The sequence below is a fragment of the Rhinopithecus roxellana genome, chromosome 2 (genome assembly GCF_007565055.1).
Source record: "Rhinopithecus roxellana isolate Shanxi Qingling chromosome 2, ASM756505v1, whole genome shotgun sequence".
Taxonomy (NCBI): domain Eukaryota; kingdom Metazoa; phylum Chordata; class Mammalia; order Primates; family Cercopithecidae; genus Rhinopithecus; species Rhinopithecus roxellana.
In genome coordinates, this window is record NC_044550.1 from 100,177,054 (window position 1) to 100,203,048 (window position 25,995).

The window sequence follows — 25,995 nt, forward strand, 5'->3', positions numbered from 1 at the left end:
TAAGACAACGAGGAAGGAGAGTGAATATTGTTATAGAGGGTAAAGCAAAGACTTAAGGGTTTACCTGGCTTTATCTAAATACTCTTTGATACCAAAAAAATGATGGGAAATGTTACATCCTGCTGTTGATAAATGAGTATAAACACTTTTGCAAAACTGAAATACATCATGTGCAGAGAAAATAGAACAAAAGTTAGGTATTACTGAATAAAATTAAACATCATAGTTGGAGTGTGGACTCTAGATTTTTGTGCTTAATCCTGAGTTTTGAGTGGAAAATACAGTATAGCAATATTATTGATGCTACAAGTATAAAGAATATTTTTGAGCTTAGTGGAAATAAAATATCTTAGTTTATCACTTTCAAAATAAATGAGCATTTGAAGAATGCTTTAATGTTGCTACTTAACTAACAAGCGGCCCTCCACTATCCCAGGGAATAATTTCTTGGAAATGATTTGCCAAGTTAACTTTGTTTTTTTTTTTTCTTGAGACAGAATCTTGCTCTGTCACCCAGGCTGGAGTACAGTGGCATGATCTTGGCTCTTAGCTCACTGCAACCTCCACCTCCCAGGTTCAAGCGATTCTCCTGCCTCAGCCTTCCAAGTAGCTAATTTTTGTATTTTCATTTTATTTATTTTGAGACAGAGTCTCGCTCTGTTGTCCAGGCTGGAGTGCAGTGGCACCATCTCAGCTCAACTGCAACCTCTGCCTCGTGGGTTCAAGTGATTTCCGGCTAATTTTTATATTTCTAGTAGAGATGGGGTTTTACCATGTTGGCCAGGCTGGTTTTGAACTCCTGGCCTCAAGTAATCTCCTGCCTCCGTCTCTCAAAGTGCTGGGATTACAGGCATGAGCCACCGCACCCAGTAACAAGATGATTTTTATAACAGGACACCAGATAGCTTAGACCAAAATGCTTTAAGGATTGAGGTTTGTATCACTGAGGAGACAACCAAGATTCAGACTGAAGGGATATCTTGACTAGAAATTAGGTTAATGAGTATAACTTTCTGGGATTGTTAAGGATTAATTTACATTAAGTAGACAGATTATTTGCTGTATTTTAAAAATTCATTGCTATCCAGGCATGGCTGATCCTGGGGAGCAGGATGAAGTAGAAGTTATTTTTCAGTTTTCTCATGCTTCTCCTAGGCAACTCGTGTCCTGCGCTTCCAAGAGGTCCCCATTTCTGATGCTTTCTGTTTGTTCAGGTCCTCCAGCCAGGCCAGCCCTCCCAGAAGTCCTGTAGCAGTGAACATCCCTCTTCTTCTCTACCCTCTTCAACATCCCGGTCCCCCTAGGCTCTCTGATTTCAGTGGGTTGTTAGGTAGAGTCATAGGATTAAATCAGCTCGTACTACAAATAAATAATTCCTGACAGGGGCTAATGGTGATTACAAGTTTAGGGCATTTGCATAAAAAGAACAATGTTCTACTGAAGAAATAAATCTTTCATGGTGACATTTCAGTGGCTTTGAATGAGAACCTTTCCAGTGTCATTGTGACCCTGTTCCAGCGATCTATCTCCTAAAGAAACATTTATAGATCACCCACCTGCTCTGTTTTTATAATCATACTGTAAATCTCTCATTGATTCAAAATGATTGGGAGTAAAATGTTTGACTAATAAGTTACTGAGAGTTTGTGAGCTTGTATGAAACACAGCAATTACTAATTTCAAAGGATTCAAAGAAAGTTGAATATATTTTAAACCAATCACCTCAAATTCATTACGGAACGAGATAAGGTAACAAAATAGTCAACATGATACTAAAATATGTATTTTTAAATTTGGATTTTTGTTTCAGGATCTGACAGGGTTCAGAAATATCATTAGTGCATCTCAACTATTATTGTGAAAACAAATAATTTAGGCTGAACTGATACAGAAAGTTACTCTGCACATTAAACAATCTAACAATCACAGATTCCTCTTATTGACTGCCATATTTTCCCTACAAATAGAATGTAGACTATGCAATTAAATTTTCTGACGTCTTACCACTTTCAGATTATTTAAAACATTTTCTTTTTTCTTTTCGCAACAATCATCACAGATCAAATTTCTTATTAGATGAAAACACTTCCATAAATTTGATGCCAGGTCCTAGTTTTTGTAAGGTTTTAAATAATTTCAGACACACACAGCATTAAACTGATAAAGGGCCTGCTACACAGTAGATGAATTTTCTCTTGGACTCTATTCTATAACCAAGCATTTTACATTACGTATAAGAAGTTGGTCTGCTGGTCAGATAGCTGAGGTAATGCTAGCAGGAAAGAGAATAGAAAACATCAGCTAACTATGAGGGAATCTATGCAGCTGTTGCAGGATTACTTTACCTTCTTCAGACACACGTTTTTCTTTCCATTTTGTGTAAAAACTTTGGTGGTTTGTAGAATTATGACTCCTCGCAAAGCTTTGGGACTTTGTCCATGCATCTCACCAAGTGTCTAAACAGAAGTCTACAGCACCAGCAGACACAGTAGTAAATCTGACTTAAATCAGAGGCACTCATCACTTAAGGGGTCGCCAGTGTACATCAGCTTCATATAAATCATGAAAACTTTCGGGAAATAGATGCTGTGCACCATTTATGCTGAACAGCAAAAAGTCCCCTAATTTTGTTGGATTTCTATGCTCAGGTGATTTTTTGCATGGTTCACGGGGATTTCTATTCCATAATGAACTTTAAAACACAAATCAATTGCAAGAAAATCCACTTCGTTTAGTTAGCTGCAAGGGCTCACCAAAACAATTCACCTCTTTCAATGAACTGGGCCAGAGGTAGAAAATACATCAGTAGCGAGAAATTTGTTTTTGAAAAACTCATTATTACTGTATCAACCTTCATTTTAAAGATTATGTAATATTTGTTACTTCATATTTTAGGAAAATTATTTTCCCCTTGTGTCTTTATTTTATCTAACAGTGTAAATGCAATTGGTGCCGGCTATACTTCAATTGCTATTTTAAAATACGCCAATATGCCACTTCATACACATATTTATCTATAGCTGTATCTATCATCTATCTCTCTATCTATTTATCTATCTAATCTGTCCTTCTTTCAGGAAGTCAATTCTAATGGTCCTTCAAAAACATACTAATCAACTGAGGCAATTAATCTGCTGGTTCACTCATTTTCTTCCCTGGTTACTGAACAACTCTTTAAGGAGATGTAGCTTTACTGCATCTCAAGGGGTGAGGGGTATAACTGATTCTGTCTTTAACATCCCTGTTGGCAGAAACCATTCACTCAAAAGGGTGTTTACCACATTGGCACATAACTAATGTAGTAGTATCAGGCGCACCCAATCTTTTTTTGTAATCTTTTATATATAATTTCAGTTTTGTCTTGACAGTAAAGACGATTTTATTGTGGCAGGACTAACTCATGCTTCCAGCTCCAGATGTCTCAGCAAGGACTGGTGGGGTACTACTATTAGGATTTTTGACTCAGCACTTAACAGCTAACAACAGAACACACATGAGATCATATGCTCCCCCTTTCTCAGAGATTTTCAGACAGAGCTGAACTAGTACTTGCCAGGGATATTGTAGAATAAATTTGTATAATACAAATCTTGAAATAAATCAGATACCCTCACATGTATTTTCCAACTCTGTGACTACACGCTTCTTTGAAAATCATTTGTTAATGTTAAGCCTGGCTGATACATCCCTTTTAGACCCACGTAGAACACAGCATTCCAAAACCTGAAAAAAAAAAAAAATTAGCAGTTTGTTCTGGTCTTGAAAATAGGGATCACAAGAATTTCCCGTTAGGACAAAAGTTTCCTGTTTCCTCGTTTGTGATGACACGCTGTTAATTTTGCCATTTATGCCAGTGAAATTTGCTTAAATCCTTTTTTACCTGAGCAAACCTGTGGATGGCTACAAGCACAGTTTATTGGATAACTCACTCAGCTATTTGGTTTGCCTGTTTGGTCTGCCCTGCACAATACTGATTTGCCACCCATTTCTTTTGTTGCACTCTCCATTTGGTAGTCTCCTTTCTTGGTTCACTTATATACACTCCACAAAATCATCTTATCCAAGAGGAATTTCATTTTTGCTGTTTACTGATTGTCAAATGAACCTACTTAGCATGTTCTTGGATTTGGTATTGTTCAGGTACTTTGTGGCATTTCTGCTACGGATGCCTTCTCCCTGTGGCATGTTTTAGGGATGCAAGTTTCTTTCTTGGATTCTCTAAACCTAGCTCGATGTGATGTGCTAAAAATTATTTCTTGATATACATTAAAATCGATTGCTATAAGATTTGTCAGGACAGAGTTAGGCTTCTGTAGTGGGACAAAATTATGCAGGTTTTAAATACAAATTACTTCATTTTTCTCTTTTCCCAAGAAATGCTGCAGATGCACAGGGTAGGGGTAAGAACACACTGCAGGTTTTATACCACTGGAAAGAATGAGTCAAGCCACAGTTACACACCCTTCAGGTGGGACACAACACACATTCCACACACCTGTGCAAACCCTTTATTAAAGCATCAATCAAAATACAGGATGGATCACATGGTTTTCTGTTTTTGCTACTGTAATACCAACTTATGTATGAGTCATTTGTTTACATCTTTATTTTTAAAAGTGAACATTTTACAGTTCACAAAATCACCAGATTGACATTTCTGTCTAGAGGCATTTTTCCATTTTCCAATTTTAACAAAGGACATCCAGAACTACTGAAATACAACAAACGAAATCTAAGTACAAGCATCTTCCTTGACTCTCACTGTTAGCAGCTCTATGGTGTCTGAGATACACATTTGGAGGCTATTTTATTGGCTAAATAAAAATAATTTATGCCAGAATATTCTCAGAACTATTTACTTTCTATTTTTACATTCTCTAGCTTCAATTTTGATTGCAGTATTCTTAGTATTAGCCTCTTTATAAATTCCATCTCCAAAAAATCTGTAAAAGATCATTATCATCCTCATATCTTCTTGAATAAACGATAAATGCTCAGTCCTTTAGAAAATACAATAAGCAATTGTTTTATTTGATTTTTCCCCTACAATTGATTTGTTTAACCCAAACCTGGCTGATCAATGAAGAAACCCTAAAAATGTCGTTAGGAAAATAAACTGTGTTATCTACTGAAGGATTTTTTTAAATAACCAGTATCTTGATGCCCAAGATATGGGTGTGAAAATATAATGAGATTTGGTAGGTATTTAAAGACTACGAATAACTTGGTTTAAAAACCAAGAATAGAAACATTTATAGAATTACTCAAGTGACTGCCAAAAGGATATGTGAAGAGCGGTAAAGGAAAGTATCTGAACAATGCTGAGAAAACAGAGTATCTGAAATATAAGGTAAATGCTCCATTTTGGTACCAAATGAAACACTGAAAGGAAAAGAACCACAGTGTCTACTACTGAAGAGTTTTAGGACTGATCAACACTGTATTTCCTAGGGCAGAATAAAAGGTATCTGGTTTGCCTTTCTAAACCATTTCTTCCAGCAGCTGGAATTGGTGTTTCTACAGTCAAGTCAATCTGTGTTGGCTGCACTGGGCTTAGAGCATGCTGTTCAAAACATGCAAATGTCCTTTGTACCTGACATTTTCTTCATGTGCTAAAGAGCGGAGCAGATCCTAGATCACCAGTAAATAAAGATCCAAGCATTAGACTTGAAACATCTTACCAGTCCATTAAAATAATTTACATAGCCATGGTTAAATTCATCCAGTCTTTCTATCACATTGCTTTCTTGTTATCTCACACTTGCCCTTCAAAACAAAGTTTAGACAACATAGACTTGTGCAATTAAAAATGAAACAAACAATAAAAACAGATAAATGAGGAAAGGGGAATTCCAGAACCCCACTGTGTGAGATGTCAGGTCTTTCAGCCTTAGTTGTGAAAAAGGAATGCTCATAAGCGTCCAAGACAAATCATTCTGGACATAATGACACAGCACAGTAATGCTTGGGATGGATGAGACATTCAGAGATTTTTAGAGTGATTTCTATAAGTTATATATCACATGTATCACATTTGGTTCCTAGAGATTTTAGTCAAGTATTAGTATTTCTTTTTGCTAAGTATGGTATACAAAAAGATGAGGATAGTAGATGTGCCCTAAAGATATGAAAATATAATATATAAAACAAAACCATTATAAATTACATAGATTTTCCATATAAAATTGTTTTCCCCATTTAGAATAAATACCATCCAAGTTTACAGATCATCTAAGTGAATTAAATATACACACATATTTGAATCATTTTCAGAATTTCAAGAAAAACATTGCTAGAGATATGACCAGGATGACTCAGAAGCCAGAAGTTGATTTTACGAATGACTACATACGACCCAAAGGATGAGGCTTTGGATTTAGTGTCAAGCTTTTAAAACTGCCCAAATGAGTCCAATGTGCATGAGTGTGTATGCATTCACGTTCAGTCACGCTCACATGAATTACTGTGAAGCTGAACAGTTCACTTTATGTTTGAAAAATCAGCTGAAAGTTGTGAGGTCTTCTGCATTTCATATTCTAGCAGGAGGGCCTCTCATTTCATAAAGAAGCTGTAGGATGGATAGGAAGAGTGTAGCATTTTTGGAAGGAGAAATCCCCATTTTAAGTCAACCTCCCTTTATGTCAGCTATTATCAAAACTGAGAGCATTACGATGCCTTAAAGAGGGAGAAAGTTTTGAAAATCTACATAAGCTCTTCCCACTGCAGTCTAAAGCAGCAAAACCAATCGGGAAACATTCTTTGGCCACGTATTTCTGCTCTTGCTCCACTGAAAATCTGCCCACTTTTAGCTTATTATCACTATTCAATGTCTAGGTGGAATGGATGCCTTCTCCTGTTGCTTCCATGTGGAAACCTGCACACGGGTTTGGGTGGAATGACAACAGAATAGAATGGGGTAACATTCATACATTATCACAAAATGAACGTAAGTCCTCTGTTGTCACTTTGGGCACATAAACCCATGGTAAATAATTTGTGGACCTCCATGACAACTGGAAAATTTTTATATCCTAAGAGGTGGCGTTAAAACTTTTCCGCAACCCAAAAACATACGATGCTAGTTCCGAGAGCCTGAACGGGAGTCATAATTTCTCCTCATTTCTCACTGCTCATTTCTTTATGTGACTGCCCAAAGCACTTCTAACCAGAAGTCAACAGTTCAGTACTTTTCAAGAGATGTCTAATCAAACTCCATAACTAGTCCTATCACCTTCTACAACAGTTATCTATACATAAACAAATCAAGGCTAGGTTTAAAGCCAAGCCCACTGCCCTCAATTACAGAGCCAGATAATGTTTGTTGTAAAGTTTGGATGGCAAAAGCATCCAACTTCATGGACCCATTTTTGCTTGTCTCATGCAATGGGGGTAGGTTTTCCTGGGAGACTGCAAACTTTCCATGAAACTATAAATGTTTCAAATAGAAGGGATCCTGTAGACCCTTGAGTACTACCTGCATATTTTACAGATGAAAAAGATTAAACCCCAGAGAGAGGAAAGGAGTTGTCCAAGGTCACTTCCTCAGATGGTGACAGAGTGAGGACTAAATATCTGGGTCTACTCTCATCACCAATGTGGTCCATGCAATCTTGGACATCACAACCCCACTACCTGATGTGGCCAAGGCCCCTATGAGTGTATTAAGGTTACTGTCTCCTTTGCTTATAAGGGAAAATTAAATAACACCACTCATTCTCACCGATATTAAATCTTAATTGCAGATGTGGTCCTAGTGGTTTTTTTTGGAAGGAGAAGATCCACAATTTGTTTAAAATGCTACAATTTCTCAAAACCAACATATTTAAGTAATGCAGCATGAAAATGTTAGGTGGACCGAGAGATGAATGCAAAAAACTTTAAAGTGATTGTGGAAAGGAGCAAGGATGTTAATATCAGTTTGGTTCTGTGAGACAGCGAGACCATTTCAATGGTGCTCAGAGCTCATCTCATCTGCCCCTTCTACGGATAAGGGACCTGAGGCCCAGACGTGTCCAGAGTCAGGTAGCTGGTTATTGGCACAGTAGGTATTAAGCCTTTGGATGACTAATTTTGTCTTCTTTCCATAAGGTCATGCACCTCACATATAACCACTTTCTTGCAGGACTGAATAATTATTCAACAATTTTGGCATAAAATTTGATGGCACAGTTCCCTTTGCTATTACCCTAACCTTTTGCTCTCCCCTTTAAAGGACAACCAAGTCAGCTATGCAGTTCACAAAAAGTGGGCCTGGTTATATGTCATCCAACAGCATTTGGTCCCTGCAAGCCTGTTTGGAAGCCAACCAATATTCTATAACCTACAGGAATACATTGAATCCTATGTCTTTGGAAGCAATACATTTTCCAGGTAAAGAATCAGTCTTTATTTGGAGGATGATGTAACTTCAACATAAAAAGTGACTTTCATGGGTGGTGTGGGTATACTTAACCTTTTACAATCTCCCTCTACATCTCAGCTGAACTCACTAAAAGGCTCTCTGAATCAGACAGGTAAACACATTTTTAACTATTAAAGTGCTATTCCGGGGCAAAGTTTTTCTCAGTTTCACAACAGCAGCTTCGTTGGAAACAAACAAAAAAAAGCAATCTATGAAAACAGGCCTGGGGAATGAAAAAAAAAATAACAAGCCTCATAACTACTTTGGAACATGACAAATGTAATGTGACTTGTAGATATCAGCCCTGGTCCTGGTGACTGATACCAAAGTCTCTGAGGTACGTGTTCTAGGGAAAAATGAGGACAAAAATGGCAATGAGGACTACACCAGAAAGAACAATTAGTATTAATAACAATGACCCCATTATAAAGGAACAGCGAAAGTAATTAAAACTGAGAAGAAAGTGCAAAAAACCCACGTACGTGCATTTGCTATTGTAGCAGACCTATACTTTTTAAAAGGAAAAGCAATGCAGGGTGCATTGGACAGGGTTCTTGAGCTCAGAATATCTTACAGTGGTGTACTCTTTGCCAAGAAGGCATCACCAATTAAGGTATTTGGCAGAGATCAGCCTCTAAAACTCATTATCACATAGACACCTTCTGTCTGATACCAATTCTGCACCCTGATGTTTCTCGCATCCTTTTCTACTGGGGAAATTCCAGTCCCATTCACTGCAGGCAGGTGTTTCTCCTTTTAAAGTGGCATCACTCCTACCTAAGGGATGAGAGTCTCCTGGTAAGGCTTAGCGGCAAGTGCGTACTACATCTGTATTACAAGGAGCAGCCCCTGATTTTCTTGATATGCATAGCTTTTCGGGGTTGGTATTAGACATGGCTTTCGTAAATAATGCAGGTGTTTTTGTCATGTGTCACTGCTGGCTCTGTGGCTTCCAGGTAAGCTGGCGGCAGTACCTTATCTGGTACCTCAACAGGTGTTGGCTCTTCTGATGTTAGCTCGGTGGATGTGACATCAGTAGAAGGCTCTGCAGTTTCAGGGGAATGTTCAGCCGACGGTTCTGTCTCCTCTACATCTTTGACTTCACACTGTCCAACCTCTTGGTCATCTGCATGCTCTTTTTTGGACTGTGGGTGAACTGACACCTTGATGGCAATTTGCTGAGGCTGCTCATGCAGCGATGAGGCGTCTGAGTCGGCGGCGGGGGAGTCGCTCCGCTTCAGAGAGTTGGGGATTGTGTAGACCTCATCCCTGTCTGCAGCCTCCTGGCCCTCTGGAGTATGCCTCACAAAATTCTGCCCCTGCTCCTCCAGCCCAACCACCTCCATAATCTCCTCCATGATAGTCCTGCAGTTCATAATGAGAGGCGGCAGAGGCACGCTCCTGGCGAGCTCTTCGATGTAGCGGGCGAACTCCATGGTTTTGAACTGGGTGACTTTGGCAAGCTCTAGAGTTTTGGCAGAGGTGATGATGGGGATGCGCTTGGCAATCTCGAACGCCTTCTGCAGCTTCTCTGCACCTTCGGTCCTAAAGAACTCATTGATGGCCTTCTCGGTCTTCTTTAGGTGGCTGCTCATCATGCACAGGCGGGTGATATTGAGGACCATGACGATGGTGAAGGCCACCAGGCACACGACCATGTAGTAGACACCCATGTCTCCAGAGGTGAAGATGACGCGCAAGGTCACCGTGTTGTTCACAGTGCCATAGATGTTAGAAGCCACGCACGTGTATTTACCTCGGTCTGAGAAGGATACCTTGGTGATGTTCAGAAGGCCGCTGTCGTGCATTTGCCATTTTCCTGTCGGAAGCGAGAGAAGAAAATTCAACTAAGGACACAAACTGATATGTTTCTAAGAATATCTACTACTATGAACATCTACTTCACGTGCTTACTATGTGGCAGGCAGTGACATGCATCAGCTCATTGAATCCTCACAATAACTCTACAAGGTGGCCCCTGACACTGCCTCTGTTTTACAGGATGAGGAAACTGAGGCACAGTCAGGTTAGACAACATTCCCAAGGGCACCAGCTTGGAAGCCATAGAACTGGAAGATGAACTCAAGTTCCAGAGGCTGCACTCTTAACTACCAAACCATATCGTCTAACTCCACATCCTCATGAAAAAAGAGAGAAATAAACAATCTGGAAAACACTGTGCTCTTATTGAAGAACTCCTTAACTTTAAAAGCAACTGATTCTCTAACCTGCCAGTAAGCATGCCTCTATTGAATATATGTTCACTGGGGAGGTTAATGCAATTAAATTGTTTACCTGAGTTTCTCTAATTTAAGACTGAAGTAATCCTTGTATGATCTCAGTTAATTAAAACATAATTTGTGTCATTCATTTTGAGACTCTGCAATTATCTATACTATTTAAAGTTACAAGCTAACAATGTGAGTATTCAGAGGCTGGATAGGAATTAATATCAATTTGGTTTAGCCTTGCAAATAAATTACAGATCCATCAAGTTGAAAATAAGCTTGACACGAAGGAGGACACATATTGATAATACATGCGAGTTTTCTTACCCCCACTGCCCTCTCTGGAAAGGATCTAGCATCGCCTCAGGAATGATATTTTGAATCCAGTGAAACACTTTGGTTTGAATTTAGCCTGCCCATCTACCTGCAGGTCAAAGACCCCTGTGAAACATGATACTAGCTGTGGCTTCAGGGTGTTAGGTCTGAGCCATTCTGAAACCCTGCTACCTCCCTGGACTGTCCCATAGAGCAAATGAAGATCCCAGTTAGGTTTTTGGGGAGTTCTAAGGAACAGGCAGATATTTCTCCATAAAAACATTCTAGTTCCCGGAGCCGACTGGAGAAACCTCTCCTGAGAGCTGGGGCAACTGAACACATAGTTTCCTTTTAAGTATCTATTATTGCACTGTATACTACTTGTTTGCTCTCCTTATGGTACTGTTTTAATTCTAATAGAAGGCCTGGGAATTCCCAAAAGCATTTCTTTTGTTGTTTTGTTAATCCAGTGTTCCAGTGGACTAGGGAATAAGGCAACAGAAGGCCTGTTTTCCCGCAGTGTCCTCTGCTCCAAGGAACTTTCTTAAGGAAGCTGGAGGCGCCAATGAGGTACCTCCTGGGGTTCTACAGTTCCTCCTGCCCACTGGCCAGGGCGAATCCGGCGGGAGCCTCTTGGTGGATGTTGTCACATGATTGTGCCTTCTGAAAGAACATCTGTGAAGAGCAGTTTCTGGTGTCCCTGAGTAACCCTCTTCTAACAATTCAGTCAGTGTATTTCCTCCAAGAGTAGAAAACACTGGTTTGGAAAATCAAGTGAATTTTCAGCTTCTTGTGAATGTGTATGAACAAACCAACCTACTCGGTCTGTGAAATTCTCGCTAATTCAGATGGGGCATGGGCAAGGCTTCTATCACTTTCATTCCAGGAACACAAATTTTGATATTTCAGCTGCAGATTTATTCAAATATACAATGACCTGAGGCCAGGAAAGTTACCTTGTCAATTTATTTTCTTATAATTTGCATGTCTCATAAAAGTAGACTGCAGCAGGCACGGACAAAAACAGAACAAAACTCTAACTGATTGAAAGCTTATTCCATACAGAAGACATTGGGTTCTAGAGACTTACAGGCTATGCTTGCAGTTTCTCATATTTACCTTCCTTTTGTTGGAAAATATAGCAGAAAATAGAGTGGAGGAGGGTGGGAAGATAAGGTTACTTGTGTGAAGAATGGTTAGGATCAGTTTGTTCACCTCCTCCCCATCTGCACCACTTTTGGAACAATTATCTATAAATATAAGGAAAAAGTAGTCTGAACCTGGATACAGAGGAACAGAACACCAACAAGACAGGCATCTGATGGTAATATCAACAGCTTGTCCCCCAAACCTAAGTAACAACTTTAGTAATAATTATGTTCTAAGTGTTACAGAAAAATAAAATGTGAAAATACTAGTTACAACATCCCAATGCTTTTCTCTACTGAGTACTTAAAAATGTTTCTGAACATGAACTTTTAGAGTTTTCAGATATGCTTTTGTCTACTGATATGTATTTATCTAATCTACAACCAAACAGTTCAATTCAGACAACTACTGATAGACCCTTCAAACATTTTTTGTGACATTGTTAAAAGGGGCATAGCTTGGAATCAAATGCAGTCTAATTCAGCGACATGTGTAGTTCGTTTTGGGGAAATCTGTGAGATGTCTAACAGATAAATTATTACTTAGGAGTATATTCAGATTCTTAATCCAGCACAGTGGGTCCCCAGACTTAATGGTTTTCATATACTTTATCCAATACTTAATTTTATTTATTCTGAAAGTTTAAAGGCCAGCCATGTATCTGTAAACTATATTAACTATAAACCACGACAAATATGAATGCACATATTATAATCCTAAAGCAGTTGGGTTATTACCTATAGCGCTGTACGCTCACAAACTAGCTAAATGAGATCACCACAGCCCTCTCTGCCAGCAATTTCCTGTTTCCAATGGAGGACAAGGATACCAAAACGTCTCTTTTGTTTTCAGTCCATTACTAGATTCCTCTTGAACAATCATCTTTATTTTATGGGTTAATTTTTTTTTTTTTTTTTTTGAGATGGAGTCTCGCTCTGTCGCCCAGGCTGGCAGTGCAGTGGTGCAATCTCGGCTCACTGCAAGCTCCGACCCCGGGTTCACGCCATTCTCCTGCCTCAGCCTCCCAAGTAGCTGGGACTACAGGCGCCCGCCACTACGCCCGGCTAATTTTTTTGTATTTTTAGTAGAGATGGGGTTTCACTGTGTTAGCCAGGATGGTCTCCAACTCCTGACCTTGTGATCCACCCGCCTCAGCCTCCCAAAGTGCTAGGATTACAGGCGAGAGCCACCACGCCCAGTCTTTTTTTCTTTTCTTTTTTTTTTTTTTTTTTGAGACGGAGTCTTGCTCTGTCGCCCAGGCTGGAGTTCAGTGGCGCGATCTCGGCTCACTGCAAGCTCCGCCTCCCGGGTTCACGTCATTCTCCTGCCTCAGCCTCCCGAGTAGCTGGGACTATAGGCGTCTGCCACCTCGCCTGGCTAATTTTTTTTGTAATTTTAGTACAGACGGAGTTTTACCGTGTTAGCTAGGATGGTCTCCATCTCCTGACCTCGTGATCCACCCACCTCGGCCTCCCAAAGTGCTGGGATTACAGGCGTGAGCCACCGCGCCTGGCCAGGTTAATGTAATGTTAATGTCACTTAGAATTCTGTTGGGTGAGATATGGTAAAATGAGTATGTGACCTGGATGAGAATATACTATTACCAGACCACAAAGCAAGTCCAACTCTTTGCAAGTCAACACAGTTCTAAGACTAGCATAGAAGGAAACTAAGGTCCTGCAGCCTCGAAGGTTATGTATGTCTGTATTCCCCACCCCCTTTTTTTGTAAAGGCCAATACATTAATTTGTTCTGGGAACCAAGACTCCAAATATTTCCTCTCAGCCTCAGCCTGCCCTTCTATTAGTGAAAAATAAAGATTTCTGCACATTCTACTGCCATATACAGCTCTGAAAACTAAAGATGGTGCAAATTCTGTTTGGAGACTCCTCCCACATCAGCTTTGGACTCATGCTCAAGAAGAATCTCCATCCACAGGGCACCTGTCCAGACAGGAACATCTCGAAAACGTTCTTGTTGCTGCATGTTACCATTTGCATCCGTCTATAAATACCTGGCCCTGCAACTCATTCTAGAAGGGTCCTGACTTCAGCTGCCAGAAAGTTATACAAACACCTACGGTGACTATCACAGATCTTCGGTGCTTTACACATGAAGTGGGGATACACAGTGCAGTCCCCATGTAGTTTAAACTGTACTGAATGGGAATGTCAAGCATATGCACTGAATGTTCATGAAGCTGCATCACTTCAGCACAAATAAAATCCAAAATGTCAGCAGCGGATGCCAACTCAGTTCTACATGCGATGATTTTGGAGGAAACAACAGACGCAGCCATTTCGCTATGACCTTCTGAATAGAAGAAGAAAGACTCTCACGCTCCTCCTGCACTTGGGCTCAGTCACACACTTCCTGTTCCTTGCGCAGACTGTAGCCACGCCACCCCCCCCACCCCCCCAAAATACCCTTCTTCCATCCCCTCTCTCTCTGCTCCTGTTCTGGAAGGTGATGCACACCTGAGGCTTTAGACTAAAATGCTCACACAAGCTGCAGGACAAAAGCTGCTGCATCTCATGTCTCCTGAGACTAGAAATTGCCAGGGACCTGTCACAGTCTTCACCAAGAAACTCCAGGCACAAGAGTTAAATGTGAAAATCTCCTAGAGGTGGATAACAGTGTTGTGGTGATAGTCTCTCCTTTGCAAAGACAAAAGCTAGCAGATGTTGTTTCTGAGCTGTACTGCAGTACATGGGTTATGCCACACAACAAAGCTGACATTTGTAGAAGGGCAGTGATCTTTTTTTATCTTGTTCACTAATTCAGTCAACAAATATCATTGAGCAAACTGTCTACGTTCCAAGCTCCATGCTGGATGATGATAACACAAAGATGAGTGAGACATGACCCCTGACTGCAATAAAAAAAAATCAAGTTCCAAAAGAAAAACAGATGCTGACACACAACCACGGCATCATGTGGTAAGTATAATGGCATCTGGGAGGGACTAAAGGGGACAGAGAGCAAGGGCTTCCTAGAGGAGGCCACTGCTAACCCAGATCCGCTGGCACAGGTAGGGAGAGGAATGGGAGTAAAAGAGAAAGAACTTTTGAGGTCACAGGGAGCACATGAGCACAAGAGAGAACACTGTGAGCCGCTGGAGCTGACCACTAGAAAACCGAGAAGGGCTCAGATGGAGGAAGGCAGGGCTGGATTACAAGAGGGCCCCCAAATGTGCAAGAGCTTTATATCTATCCTGCAGGAGAACGGGAGCCCCGCCTGCTTCCCAACCTCATTTACATGACTTTTCCCCTGACAGGTTTGCCTTACTGTATTTCTTAAGAAGGGCCACAGGACCTTCCCACATGCTCCCTTTCGCCTGCAAAGCCTCCTTTCTCCCCACCCCAAGTCCCAGGCTCACACACTTAGCCCAGTTAAGACCCCATCCTCAAGTCTTGCTTCATTTCCCAATAAGGCCTTGTGTGAACTCTGAATAAATCAGTGGAGGAAACCCGAAAGTCCAGAAGCAGATGCAGCCAAGCATAGGAAGTTTAAAGATGAAGACGACTGCGTTTCAAATTGCGGGGTTGGGGGGGTGGGGTGGAAGACTATTGGGATAGATGACTGTTCATCTGCAAGAAAATAAAGGCAAATTCCTCCTTTATGTGATACATAAAAATAAATTCCAACTACTCTGAAGATCTAAATGTAAAATTAAAAGTATAAAATTAATAGAGGATATAAAATATTTTTATAACCTTGAAATAGGAAGTCCTTTTTAAAGCATTTCAAGCACCTCAGAAACTGTAAAGGAAAACACCAGTGGATCAGATTTCCACTAAATTAATTTTTTTCCCTATAAAATATGCCATATTAAAATTAAAAGCAAATGACGAACCAGGAGAAAATTCTAGAATGTCTGACAGACAAATGCTTAATGACTCTAAAACATAACGAACAGCTATAAATCCAGCAAGTCAAGACAAACCCAAAAGAAAAAACAGGAAAAGGCTATGAACAGATCATTGGCAAAAACAAGAAATGTGAATGATGTCTCTGTGTAGAAAATCACTCATATGTAAATTATGATTACATTTATAGAGATTACAGTCATTTTTAAAACAACTTTTTCATCTTTCAGGTTGCCAGAATAAAGGGGAGTCGCTAATGACATTGCCGGCAGTGGAAAGTGACGGCTGCCTGGCTGGGTAGGTGTGAGGGGCAGGCCCGGTAACTCATGGCCCTTCTATCACACACAACTCACCGCAGCCTGGATGGCCGACTCCTGCCTAGCTCAGCCTTCTTTCATTAATGCTTTTCCTTTTTTTTTTTTTTAATGTTGCTGAGAATGTAGGGTAAGGGACACTCCCATGTGCTGCAGGTAGTGGTCAGGCTGGTAACACTGTTGGAAGGCTGATTTGATCACAACTTAAAATGAAAGTAGCCTATGACTCACTCTTAGACTTCTTGAAATTCTTCAAATCAGGCAAGCCTAGGTTGACTGGAAAAACAGTAATGATGTAAACAAACCAAGGTAATATAAAAATATCTTTTTAAGAACAGTGTTTCTTCCCAGGGACATAGTTCAGAGCTTTCCTCCCCAGCTCACTTTCTCTGGGAGAAGCCATAACCGTGGTCAGTTCCACACCAGGAAGGCAGCTGACCTGAGATGCCCACGTGGTATGGCCCAATGTCTCCTCAACAGAACAGTGCCAGGTAGCCCATCTAGCAATGAGAGAACAGATCAACAGCATCCTATGGTTACAATTAAACCTGTAAACAGCAAGAGATTCTACAGTCCAGGGGTGACTGTGACTTAGTGTGAAACCAACATACAACAACATCAGAACTAACGCTCACACAAACAACTTCTGAGTAAATTATTGCTGTACAGCAAGGAGCAGCAATGAGCAATGCATTCTGAACTGAGGAATCACAGGGGAAGTGAGAGCACAACCTCCACAGATCCTGTAATCATAGATTTTCTCCAAACATCACTTCTACCGAAACCTTAATTCTTTCCAGGTTTACCTTAGGATCACTGAGCATTAAAAATTACATATTCAACTTGAGAAAGCTGACTGAAAAAAAAAATTAACATTATACCCAAATGCTAAGCTCTTAAAATTTCCAATCACTTATTTGAAAAAAAGGACCTATTTTTCCTCAGAGACATCTTTTTATGAATGCATGTGTGTAAACAGTGATGGACGTATGGTTTGTCTATATTCCCAATGAGTGGTATAAATGGATTAAAACTGTATTAACGATCCTGTTTAGACACTTTGGCTCTTAAGCCTCACACACCCATGCTTTCCCAGGAGAAGAATTTAAATCTGCCAAAACAAGTATGTTAGTTTCTTGAAACCAACTTAAAAATATTCAGATAGTGAGAGTTCCAATAAATGTTTATGCAAACAATAAATGAAATACAACATTCACTCAAACAAGGATTTCGTAGAATCAGCACCCTTCAAAGAAGCACAAGATATGTGCATATGTGTTTGTGTCTATAAATGTGGCACATATTTTGTGAAATATAGGCTACTGAAGAGAAAGGATTCATGCCTTTTTACCAAACATAATTGAAAGCAAATTTAGCACCGCACGGCTGCACCTGTTACAAGGCTTCTGCAGAAGATGACAGCTCCTTGAAGCCACTGCAGCATCAGGTTATGAATCCCAGAAGCTGCAAGTGCTCTTGTGCCGTCCCAACCCCACCCACAACCCTCCCAAGAGACCTCTTCAGAGAGGACTAGGGCAGCTCTAACAAGCTATTTCTTACATCATGCGGAGCAAAGGTGGCCTGGGATAATACAGGCTTAGCTAAGCTTTCAACTCAGGAAGGTGGGGATGGAAGGATTTTGCTGTTCAGAATCTAGTTCTGTTCTACTTCAAGGTACTAATATCTGAAAAGAACCTACTGTCTTTTTATTTCCTGGAAAAGAAAACATCTGTTCCTCTAGCTAATTTGATCTGGTAATCTTAATATTTAAAGTGCCAAGTATGTAATTCCATGTGGGTTCATAATAGTCTTTTCTAGAGAGTAGCTACAGGTGGTCCTCCAAAACAAGAGCACCCTATACTTAGTTCACATAAATCACTTCCGTTTCGGGAATCTTAGCTGTCATCATATTTGAGATGGATCTGGAAGGGTCTTTTCACTGCTAAGACTAAAGCTATCTGGGCTCACATCCCAAGTGGAGCACAATTTACTGAAGAAACACACACATGGTGGTCACCAGGTTGGCACTTGATACTGGCTCAATTCAGAAAATTAACCGTAGTAATGTAAATTAAACTGCTTCTATGGATCTACTTTGGAATGATTCTTTAGTTAGCCAAGGGGTTGCTCCTTTGGGTTAGGAGCCGAGTTTCTCATCTCGGGTACTATTGACATTTGGGGCTGGATAATTGTTTATTGTAGGGGTCTGTCTTGTGCAATGTAGGCTGTTTAGCAGCACCCCTGGCCTGTACCCACTTGAAGCCAGGAGCACAACCCACCTGACCCCACTGGTTATGACAACCAAAAATGTCTCCAGACTTGGCCACATGTCCTCTGTGGAGAAAACAGGTCCCAGCTGAGGACCACGGGGTTAGGCAAATGCAAAGTTCACCTGCTGCATAGTACTTCGTAATTTCCACATACACTGCTGTCTTCTGAGGTAGAAGCACATTAGATATCAAAGGCCCTTTGTACGCAGAAGTGATGCACCAGGAAAGGAGACCTCTGATGAGAATCCCAAACTCACTGTCATAGCAGTCAGGACATTATTTTGAAATTTCAAACAACATTTAAGGGATACGAATTTGTTTTGCATTTACTGAGTTTTGAAAAGGTTGAGAAATTGACAGAATATTAAATTACCCAGAAAACTCTTTCCTTTCTTTACAAAACACACTACATTAAGAAACAGGGATTTTAGCAATTGAAACATATTATTGTGAGGATATAGTACAATATTAACAATAATAATAGCAGTGCCACTTACTGAGAGCTTGCTATGTTCCAGGTACCTCTGCTAAGCATTTAAGACTCACAATCCCACTTTTAGTAAAAAAGGATTATCTCTATTTCATAGACAAGAAAACTATGGTTCAGAAAAGTCAAAGAACTTCCTTAAAGACTATATAGTGTGATTCTTCTGAATTTCCAATCATATATTCATAATTACATATTTTCCAATAATATATAAATAATATGTTCACAAATCATAAATTGTGTTTGGCACCATTTGATGTTGTGTTTTTGAGATAGGATCTTGCTATTGCCCAGGCTGGAAAGCAGTGTCGTGATCAAGGCTCACTGTAGCCTCAAACTCCCAGGCTCATGCAATCCTCCCATCTCAGCCTTCCCAGTAGCAGGAACTACAGATGTGTGCCACCAAGCCCTGCTAACTTTTTTTTTTTTTTCCATAGAGACAGGGTCTCACTATGTTGCCCAGGCTGATCTTGAATTCCTGGGCTCGAGTGACCCTCCCATCTTGGCCTCCCAAAGTGCTGGGCTTATAGCCATGAGCCACTACACCTGGCCTTGATGAGTGTTTTAAATCTCAAATATTTAATATACTAAACAAGAATTCAGTATAACACGTTAATATAGGATATATTAGAGGTAAAGGATAATTTACATTTAATGCCATGGACACTGACCTCTTGATATGTAAATATTAAGTAGGGGGGTGATAACTACAGTCTTAACACTGGCTGACACAGTTTGTCATGGTCCCTTGCAGAATTAGTTAAAAGGCATATTACAATCTATTCAAAGAAACTTGCAAAAGTAGAGGGATAAAAACAATAGAGCAATGTAAACTAGAGGCAAAATTTATAATAATGAATTCCCTAGCACTATAGTAGCAGTTGTGACAATTGTGGACTCAGTGCTTGTTTTTGGCAACCAGACACTACAGGAGTACAGAAAACAAATCCACAAGAAAAGTAAAAAACCTAACTTAATGGAAGAATTTCAAACTTATACAAGGGCTGAAACCAGTTGATTTTCTTGAAACCCTTGTTACTTATCTTAGGTGCTAATGTTAATGTAAATGGTTTAAAGTCACAGTAAGCAGCAACAGTGAAAATATACTGGATAATTAGTGCCTGAAATAGTTAGGACTTAATTCCTGGCTACTATACATTTCTACTCACTTCTAGCAAAAGGAAAACTGAAAACAGTATATTTCGTGGCCATTTGTGGTTATTGCTTGTTGCATGTTGTCTGCTTTATGGTGGGTGGACTACCCCAAACAGGATCTTGCTGAACTACAAAAACAAAAGTCTTCCAAATAGAGATCACACATGAGCCTCTCCTGATCCTGTGGAATTGAAGTGACAGCACCAGGCAAGCAAAGCAAACCAGCTGCTGCTCCTGCCAATGACAGGAAATAGCCCCATTCTCTCTGGGCCTGGAGGGGCCGGCATGAATAACAGCTCTCTCAGCTTTTCAGCAGAAACAAGACATGAAATTGCTCCTTTCCAGTCTAATCACAAAGTGAATGGCAGTGTGCTCCCTGAGTGACTCACAGATGATTTTGAGCGCCTTTTTGTGCATGTACATGCCATGTACACACACACGTTCCGGCACAAATCCTAACACTGTCTGACCTTGCTATTGGTAGTGAGGATGCCTTTTCCATCTAGGAATTCTTCTCACATTCACTCAGTCTGGGTGAGAGGCTCTTCAACATTTTTCACCTATGGGAATCTAAAGGATGATGTGGTGGGTCACGGAGGGAAAATGAACACCTGCTGGCCACACTCTGGTTGTGTCATATCCTCTGGTTTCACCTGGTTTCTCATCTGTATACATGAGGATTAATAACACTTCACTGTCGGGCTTATTATAAGGATTAGAAATAATATATGTCACTTGGTGCAGGGACTTAGTAAATGGCAGTTGTTAATGAAAATTATAATTTTGTTAGTTTGGTTCTAACAGTAGTCTTAATGTATAAGGTTCTAGGATATTAGTATCATTTTTCTTTTCTTTTTCCTTTTTTTTTTTTTTTTTTTTTTGAGATGGAGTCTCACTCTGTCACCAGGCTCGGGTGCAGTGGCATGATCTCGGCTCACTGCAACCTTGGCCTCCCAGGTGCAAGTGATTCTCCTACCTCAGCCTCCTGAGTAGCTGGGATTACAGACATGTGCCGCCACACCCAGCTAACTTTTGTATTTTTAGCAGAGATGGGGTTTCACCATGTTGGCCAGGATGGTCTCAATCTCCTGACCTCGTGATCTACCCACCTCGGCCTCCCAAAGTGCTGGGATTACAGGCGTAAGCCACGGTGCCTGGCCCAGTATTTTTCATACTATATTCAATCACCTTTTTGTTATTAAAACAAACAAACAAAAAAAAAAAAACAAACAAAAAAAAAACTGCTCCATTTAAACTCCTGCCTATTGGCCTGAAAAATGGAAATCTATGTCCATGTTATAATATGGGCATTTCCCCCATCAAAAATGAAAAGTTAAAGACTATGGGTTTACCAATAGGCCATTCCAGCTCTCAGATTCTGATATTTTATGAGCAAGAATCTCTCATTTCTGTTGTTTTCTGCGTATTGCCTGGTTGTTAGGTACACTGCTTTGTATATTATCCCATGTTGCTTATGCTCTGAAATTACCATCATGCATTGTAATTACAAAAGCTGAGCTGGAACATCAAGTACTAGTGTCACGAGTTCTTTTTAAAACTTGAAAGTTTTAAAGAGATTTAAAATAGCTAACTGATTTATCAGCAAGGCTGCTGGCTACAAACCAGAGTGCTGAATTCTGATGGAGCGGTTCTCTGCGCCAAAGGCTTTTGACTGGCAGCCACTAGCCTGGAGTCTACTGACAGGCTACTACTATAGTCCATCTTAGCACCCACAAACAAAAGAAAATGGAGCCAAATACAACTACCAACTAGTTCAACGCCCTCAATATACAGATGAAGGAGGCACGGTGCAGAGTCAGCTTGCCAATGCTGAGTCAGCAGTTCCAAGGACCTTTTCGCTAAGACACCACATATGTAACTCAGAAGCAGTAAGATACTACACTTTGGGATAATCCTCAAAATGTTGGAACTGAAATTCAGGCCCCAGCACTATGCTGTTCCCACAGTTCTCTTCCTCTGTAGGACTGAGGAGTTCAGTGCCCCAACCCAGCTCTTTAATACCCAGGGATAACCTTTGCTTCAGGGTCCATGTAAAAGGGAGATCCAGGTCTGGGGTCTTTGTTCCCTTTGATTCAGTTGCCCTGGGTTCCCTAGCGATGGCTCAGCCCTGCAGAAAGACCTGCTAAGGTACCTGGGCTGCAGTGTCTTTGTTACCATGGCTACTGCCCCCTGTTCACAAGTGTGACATCACTGCCTTCTGACTTGTCCTGGAGGAAAGGGCTATAGGAACCAAAACCACTGTGGGCTAGGGGCTGTGTTCCCTCAACTTTCCACTGTCAGTAGTAAAGGTTCTGGTCATAGCCACTTTTTAAAATTGAGACAGAGTCTCACTCTGTCGCCCAGGCTGTAGTGCAGTGGCTTGATCTCTCCTCACTGCAACCCCCACCTCCTGGGTTCAAGAGATTATCCTGCCTCAGCTTCCTGAGTAGCTGGAATTACAGGTGTGTGCCGCCGTGCCTGGCTAAGTTTTGTAATTTTCGTAGAGATGGGGTTTCACCATGTTGGCCAGGCTGGTAACAAACTCTGGATCTCAGGCAATCAGCCCGCCTCAGCCTCCCAAAGTGCTGGGATTACAGGCCTAGTCATAGCCACTTAATAATAGCAGGACTTTGGGCAAATTTCAGTAAAGGGGCATTTGAACTATAACATCTCCAAGGTGCCTTCTAATTTACCTTTGCTATGGTCCCACAATTCCTCTTGGTGGGTAAAAGTTCGACTCTCCTAGGTTAAACACGATTCATAATATATAATATTTTTGACTTAAAGGAAGAAGCTTTATAATGCTCTACAACCTTGACTGGCTAACCAAAAGCAATGTGAGTGACAGCACTACAGCAAACCCCACAATCCGGCCAATTAGACAGCTAGCAGCCTTAACCATTCGGAACACAGCTGTGAACCAGAAGTAGGCAACTGCAAGAAAACTCCATTCACTTAGCTCCTAAGGAGATATAGAGCATTAGCCTCCATTCTTTTTTTCAGGGCAATTAAGATAACATGAGGGAAAGAGATCTAAAATGTAGGTTTTCCTGGAGCAGGAACTCTTCTGGGGATTGCTCATTGGTTAAAGAATTGTGGAACAGGAGGCCAATGTGAATGGAAGAAACTAATAAGCTGCTACTTCAGAACAATGGTCTTTTCACTCCCCCACCCCAACCCCTCTACTTCACACAGTAAATGCCTAGGAAAGCAGATTAACTGCTTCTGGTCAATCTGACCAGGCTTGGGTTTTCAGACAATTACTTCTCGCATCTAAAACAAGAAATGCACTGATTCCCAAAGACCCAATCCTCTCTCTGGCTAGTCTTTCCCAGAGTGAGGTGATTCACACTTTTTGGTCACAAATGCATTTATTAAAAGCCAAGCAGTCTCCTGTTGCCCCACATCCTTCCGTGTTATTGCATCGTCCCTCCCTCCCTGCCTCAGTCTAGAAACTGCAGCCAGGACTCCAGGAATACAGAAGGATCCCAGCCAGTGGCTGAGACTTGCACTGAAGTTTCTTTTCAGAAGTGTGGTCTTTAAATCCACAGCCAATGAATTAAATGAACATTTAATGATAAACAATGGCTATATTGTTTATTCCAGCCATCTCCATGAAAGAAAACAAAACTCCCTTAAAAATTGAATATATTACTTAGGAAAATCCATTTTACATTTGTCTCTACAATGTATTGGATGTATTATATTACAAAATTCCAAGATGCCTTTTAAAAGACTTCTGTGTTTGTCCTTTGTGTCAGTGAATGAAAAAAATGAATTAATTGCTTCTTTGAATCCTTAAGGATATATATTCGCTCTCCTGCCTTAGAAAAACAAGACAAGATGAGATCTTTAAATCATTTGCATGAGAAGAACTAACATCATGGGTGCTGGCTCCAAAGCTCCTGTTTGTATTTTATTATGACATTTGATACAACTTTAAAGCCTACCTCCTCCTCTCTCCTTCTCATCCTCTTCTTCTTTCAGCAGCTTGCCAATGGAATTATACCACTTGAACTGTGGGTCAGGGATGCCATAAACACTACAATTAATCAAGGCACTGTTCCCTTCCTTGACTATGATATGGTCAGTTCTGGCAATGATTACGGGCACAGAGCCCAAGACCACGTTAGTGCCATTTAAAGTGCTGTTAGTCACACTCTTAGCGGTGGCTAGAGTGGATACTAGGATTAAAAAGGGCACAGAAGGTAGAAAGCACACAGTCAGATGGCTCTTCAATCGATCCATCTTCTTTGCTTGCTCTGTAAGGCAATAGAGAGATGGTTTGCCAACCGAATCTTCTATCAGACAACACACTGTTCACAGCAGGTCATGGGACAAACCTGTCCTGGGTCCATAGAGTTGGTACTTGAGCAAGAACCTGTTTTTAAGGAAACAAAAATACATATACATAAACATTAGCATTCATCCATTAAAAATACTATAAAACGTTAGCAATGCAGCTAAAATACAAACATCTACATACTTTTTTTTTTTTTGAGATGGAGTCTCGCTCTGTCACCCATGCTGGAGTGCGGTGGAGTGATCCTGACTCACTGCAACCTCCACCTCCCAAGTTTAAGCAATCCTCCTGCCTCAGCCTCCCAAGTAGCTGAGATTACAAGTGCCCACCAACATGTCTGGCTAATTTTTGTATTTTTAGTAGAGATGGGGTTTCACCATATTGGCCAGGCTGGTCTCAAACTCCTGACCTCAGGTGATCCACCAGCCTCGGCCTCTCAAAGTGCTGGGATTATAGGCGTGAGCCACCGCACCCAGCCAAACCTATGTACTTTTTAAACGAAACACAACCATAAGATGTTCCGGATGTGAATCATATTTCTCACAGAAATCATAATTTTGTTTTTTGATATCAAAACATATAGCTTTTATAGGAACAAATATATTTTGTATATTAAATTTATATTTTACTTCATAGAGCTCCAAAATGGATTCAGGCTGCTTTCATTTACCACGACAAGCTCTCTTTCCTCCACATTACCTGCCTTCATTGTGGAGGACCTAATTGTTCACCTAGGTGCTCTTTAACCTCTTCTCTCCCAATAAACGTGACTTCTAGTCTACGTCACTGGTCATGGCTTGGGCTCTGCTGGCATTTGGAAGGACTGCATCAGATCGCTCTGGCATTCTCCTAACTCCCCATTACAGTTTCCAGAATGTTCCTTACTGTCTCATTCAACTCATTCCCATGCTCCTATGAGCTCCACCTCATCCAGCGCTCTCCGCTCTGTTACACTTATGGGCTCCAGATCACTCATGTACGCCCTGGTTTCAATCTCATCTGCCTTCCACAGGCCGGGGAACATCACCAGACATTATGGTTGGCTGTACTTCTATATCCAAAGATCTAACCTTCACCTAGTCCTCTATCCTCCATTTCATTCTAATCCTATAGCCATGCCTTCTTCAAAGGCAGAAGTTGTTATTTCAATTCTGCTTACAGTAACATTGAAGGGGCACCTGGTGATGATAAATTAGCTTCAGATCATATTTTTTTTTCAGTAGGAAAGAAAAGAGTTTTGTTTTGCCATAGATTTCCATACACCCCACTAAACTGGAGTGCTTTCCTGCCCTAGGAAGCCAACACATTATGCCACCAGTCGAAACCCTGTGGCCAAGGGAGATAGCACAGACTGCAGTGGCATGATAGACACCCTGCCATGACTTTGCAAATGTTTTTCTTTACTTGGCTAAACTTGTGGTTTCCTTTGTGGTTGGAAAGCTGACCTATTGAATACAGAACAGCTGTGAAGAGCATGGCCTCGGGAGAGAGAGAGACAAGGCCAG

General features: G+C 40.8%; 1 protein-coding gene across 3 annotated transcripts in view; it reads right to left on the minus strand.

Annotated features, from left to right (window-relative positions):
* Window positions 1-4,485: 4,485 nt before the first annotated feature.
* MFAP3L (microfibril associated protein 3 like) overlaps window positions 4,486-25,995 on the minus strand; it is a 41,119-nt gene continuing 19,609 nt past the window's right edge. The window contains exons 2-4 of one of the 3 annotated variants that reach the window (XM_030919057.1): window positions 24,531-24,568; window positions 24,138-24,449; window positions 4,486-10,220 (exon numbers count right to left, since the gene is read on the minus strand). In XM_030919057.1, the coding sequence (XP_030774917.1) occupies window positions 9,289-10,220; window positions 24,138-24,449; window positions 24,531-24,568 (1,282 nt within the window). In that variant the 3' untranslated portion in view covers window positions 4,486-9,288. The remainder of the gene's footprint in view (window positions 10,221-24,137; window positions 24,450-24,530; window positions 24,569-25,995) is intronic. The other 2 variants (XM_030919058.1, XM_010364003.2) reach the window with 2 other exon arrangements.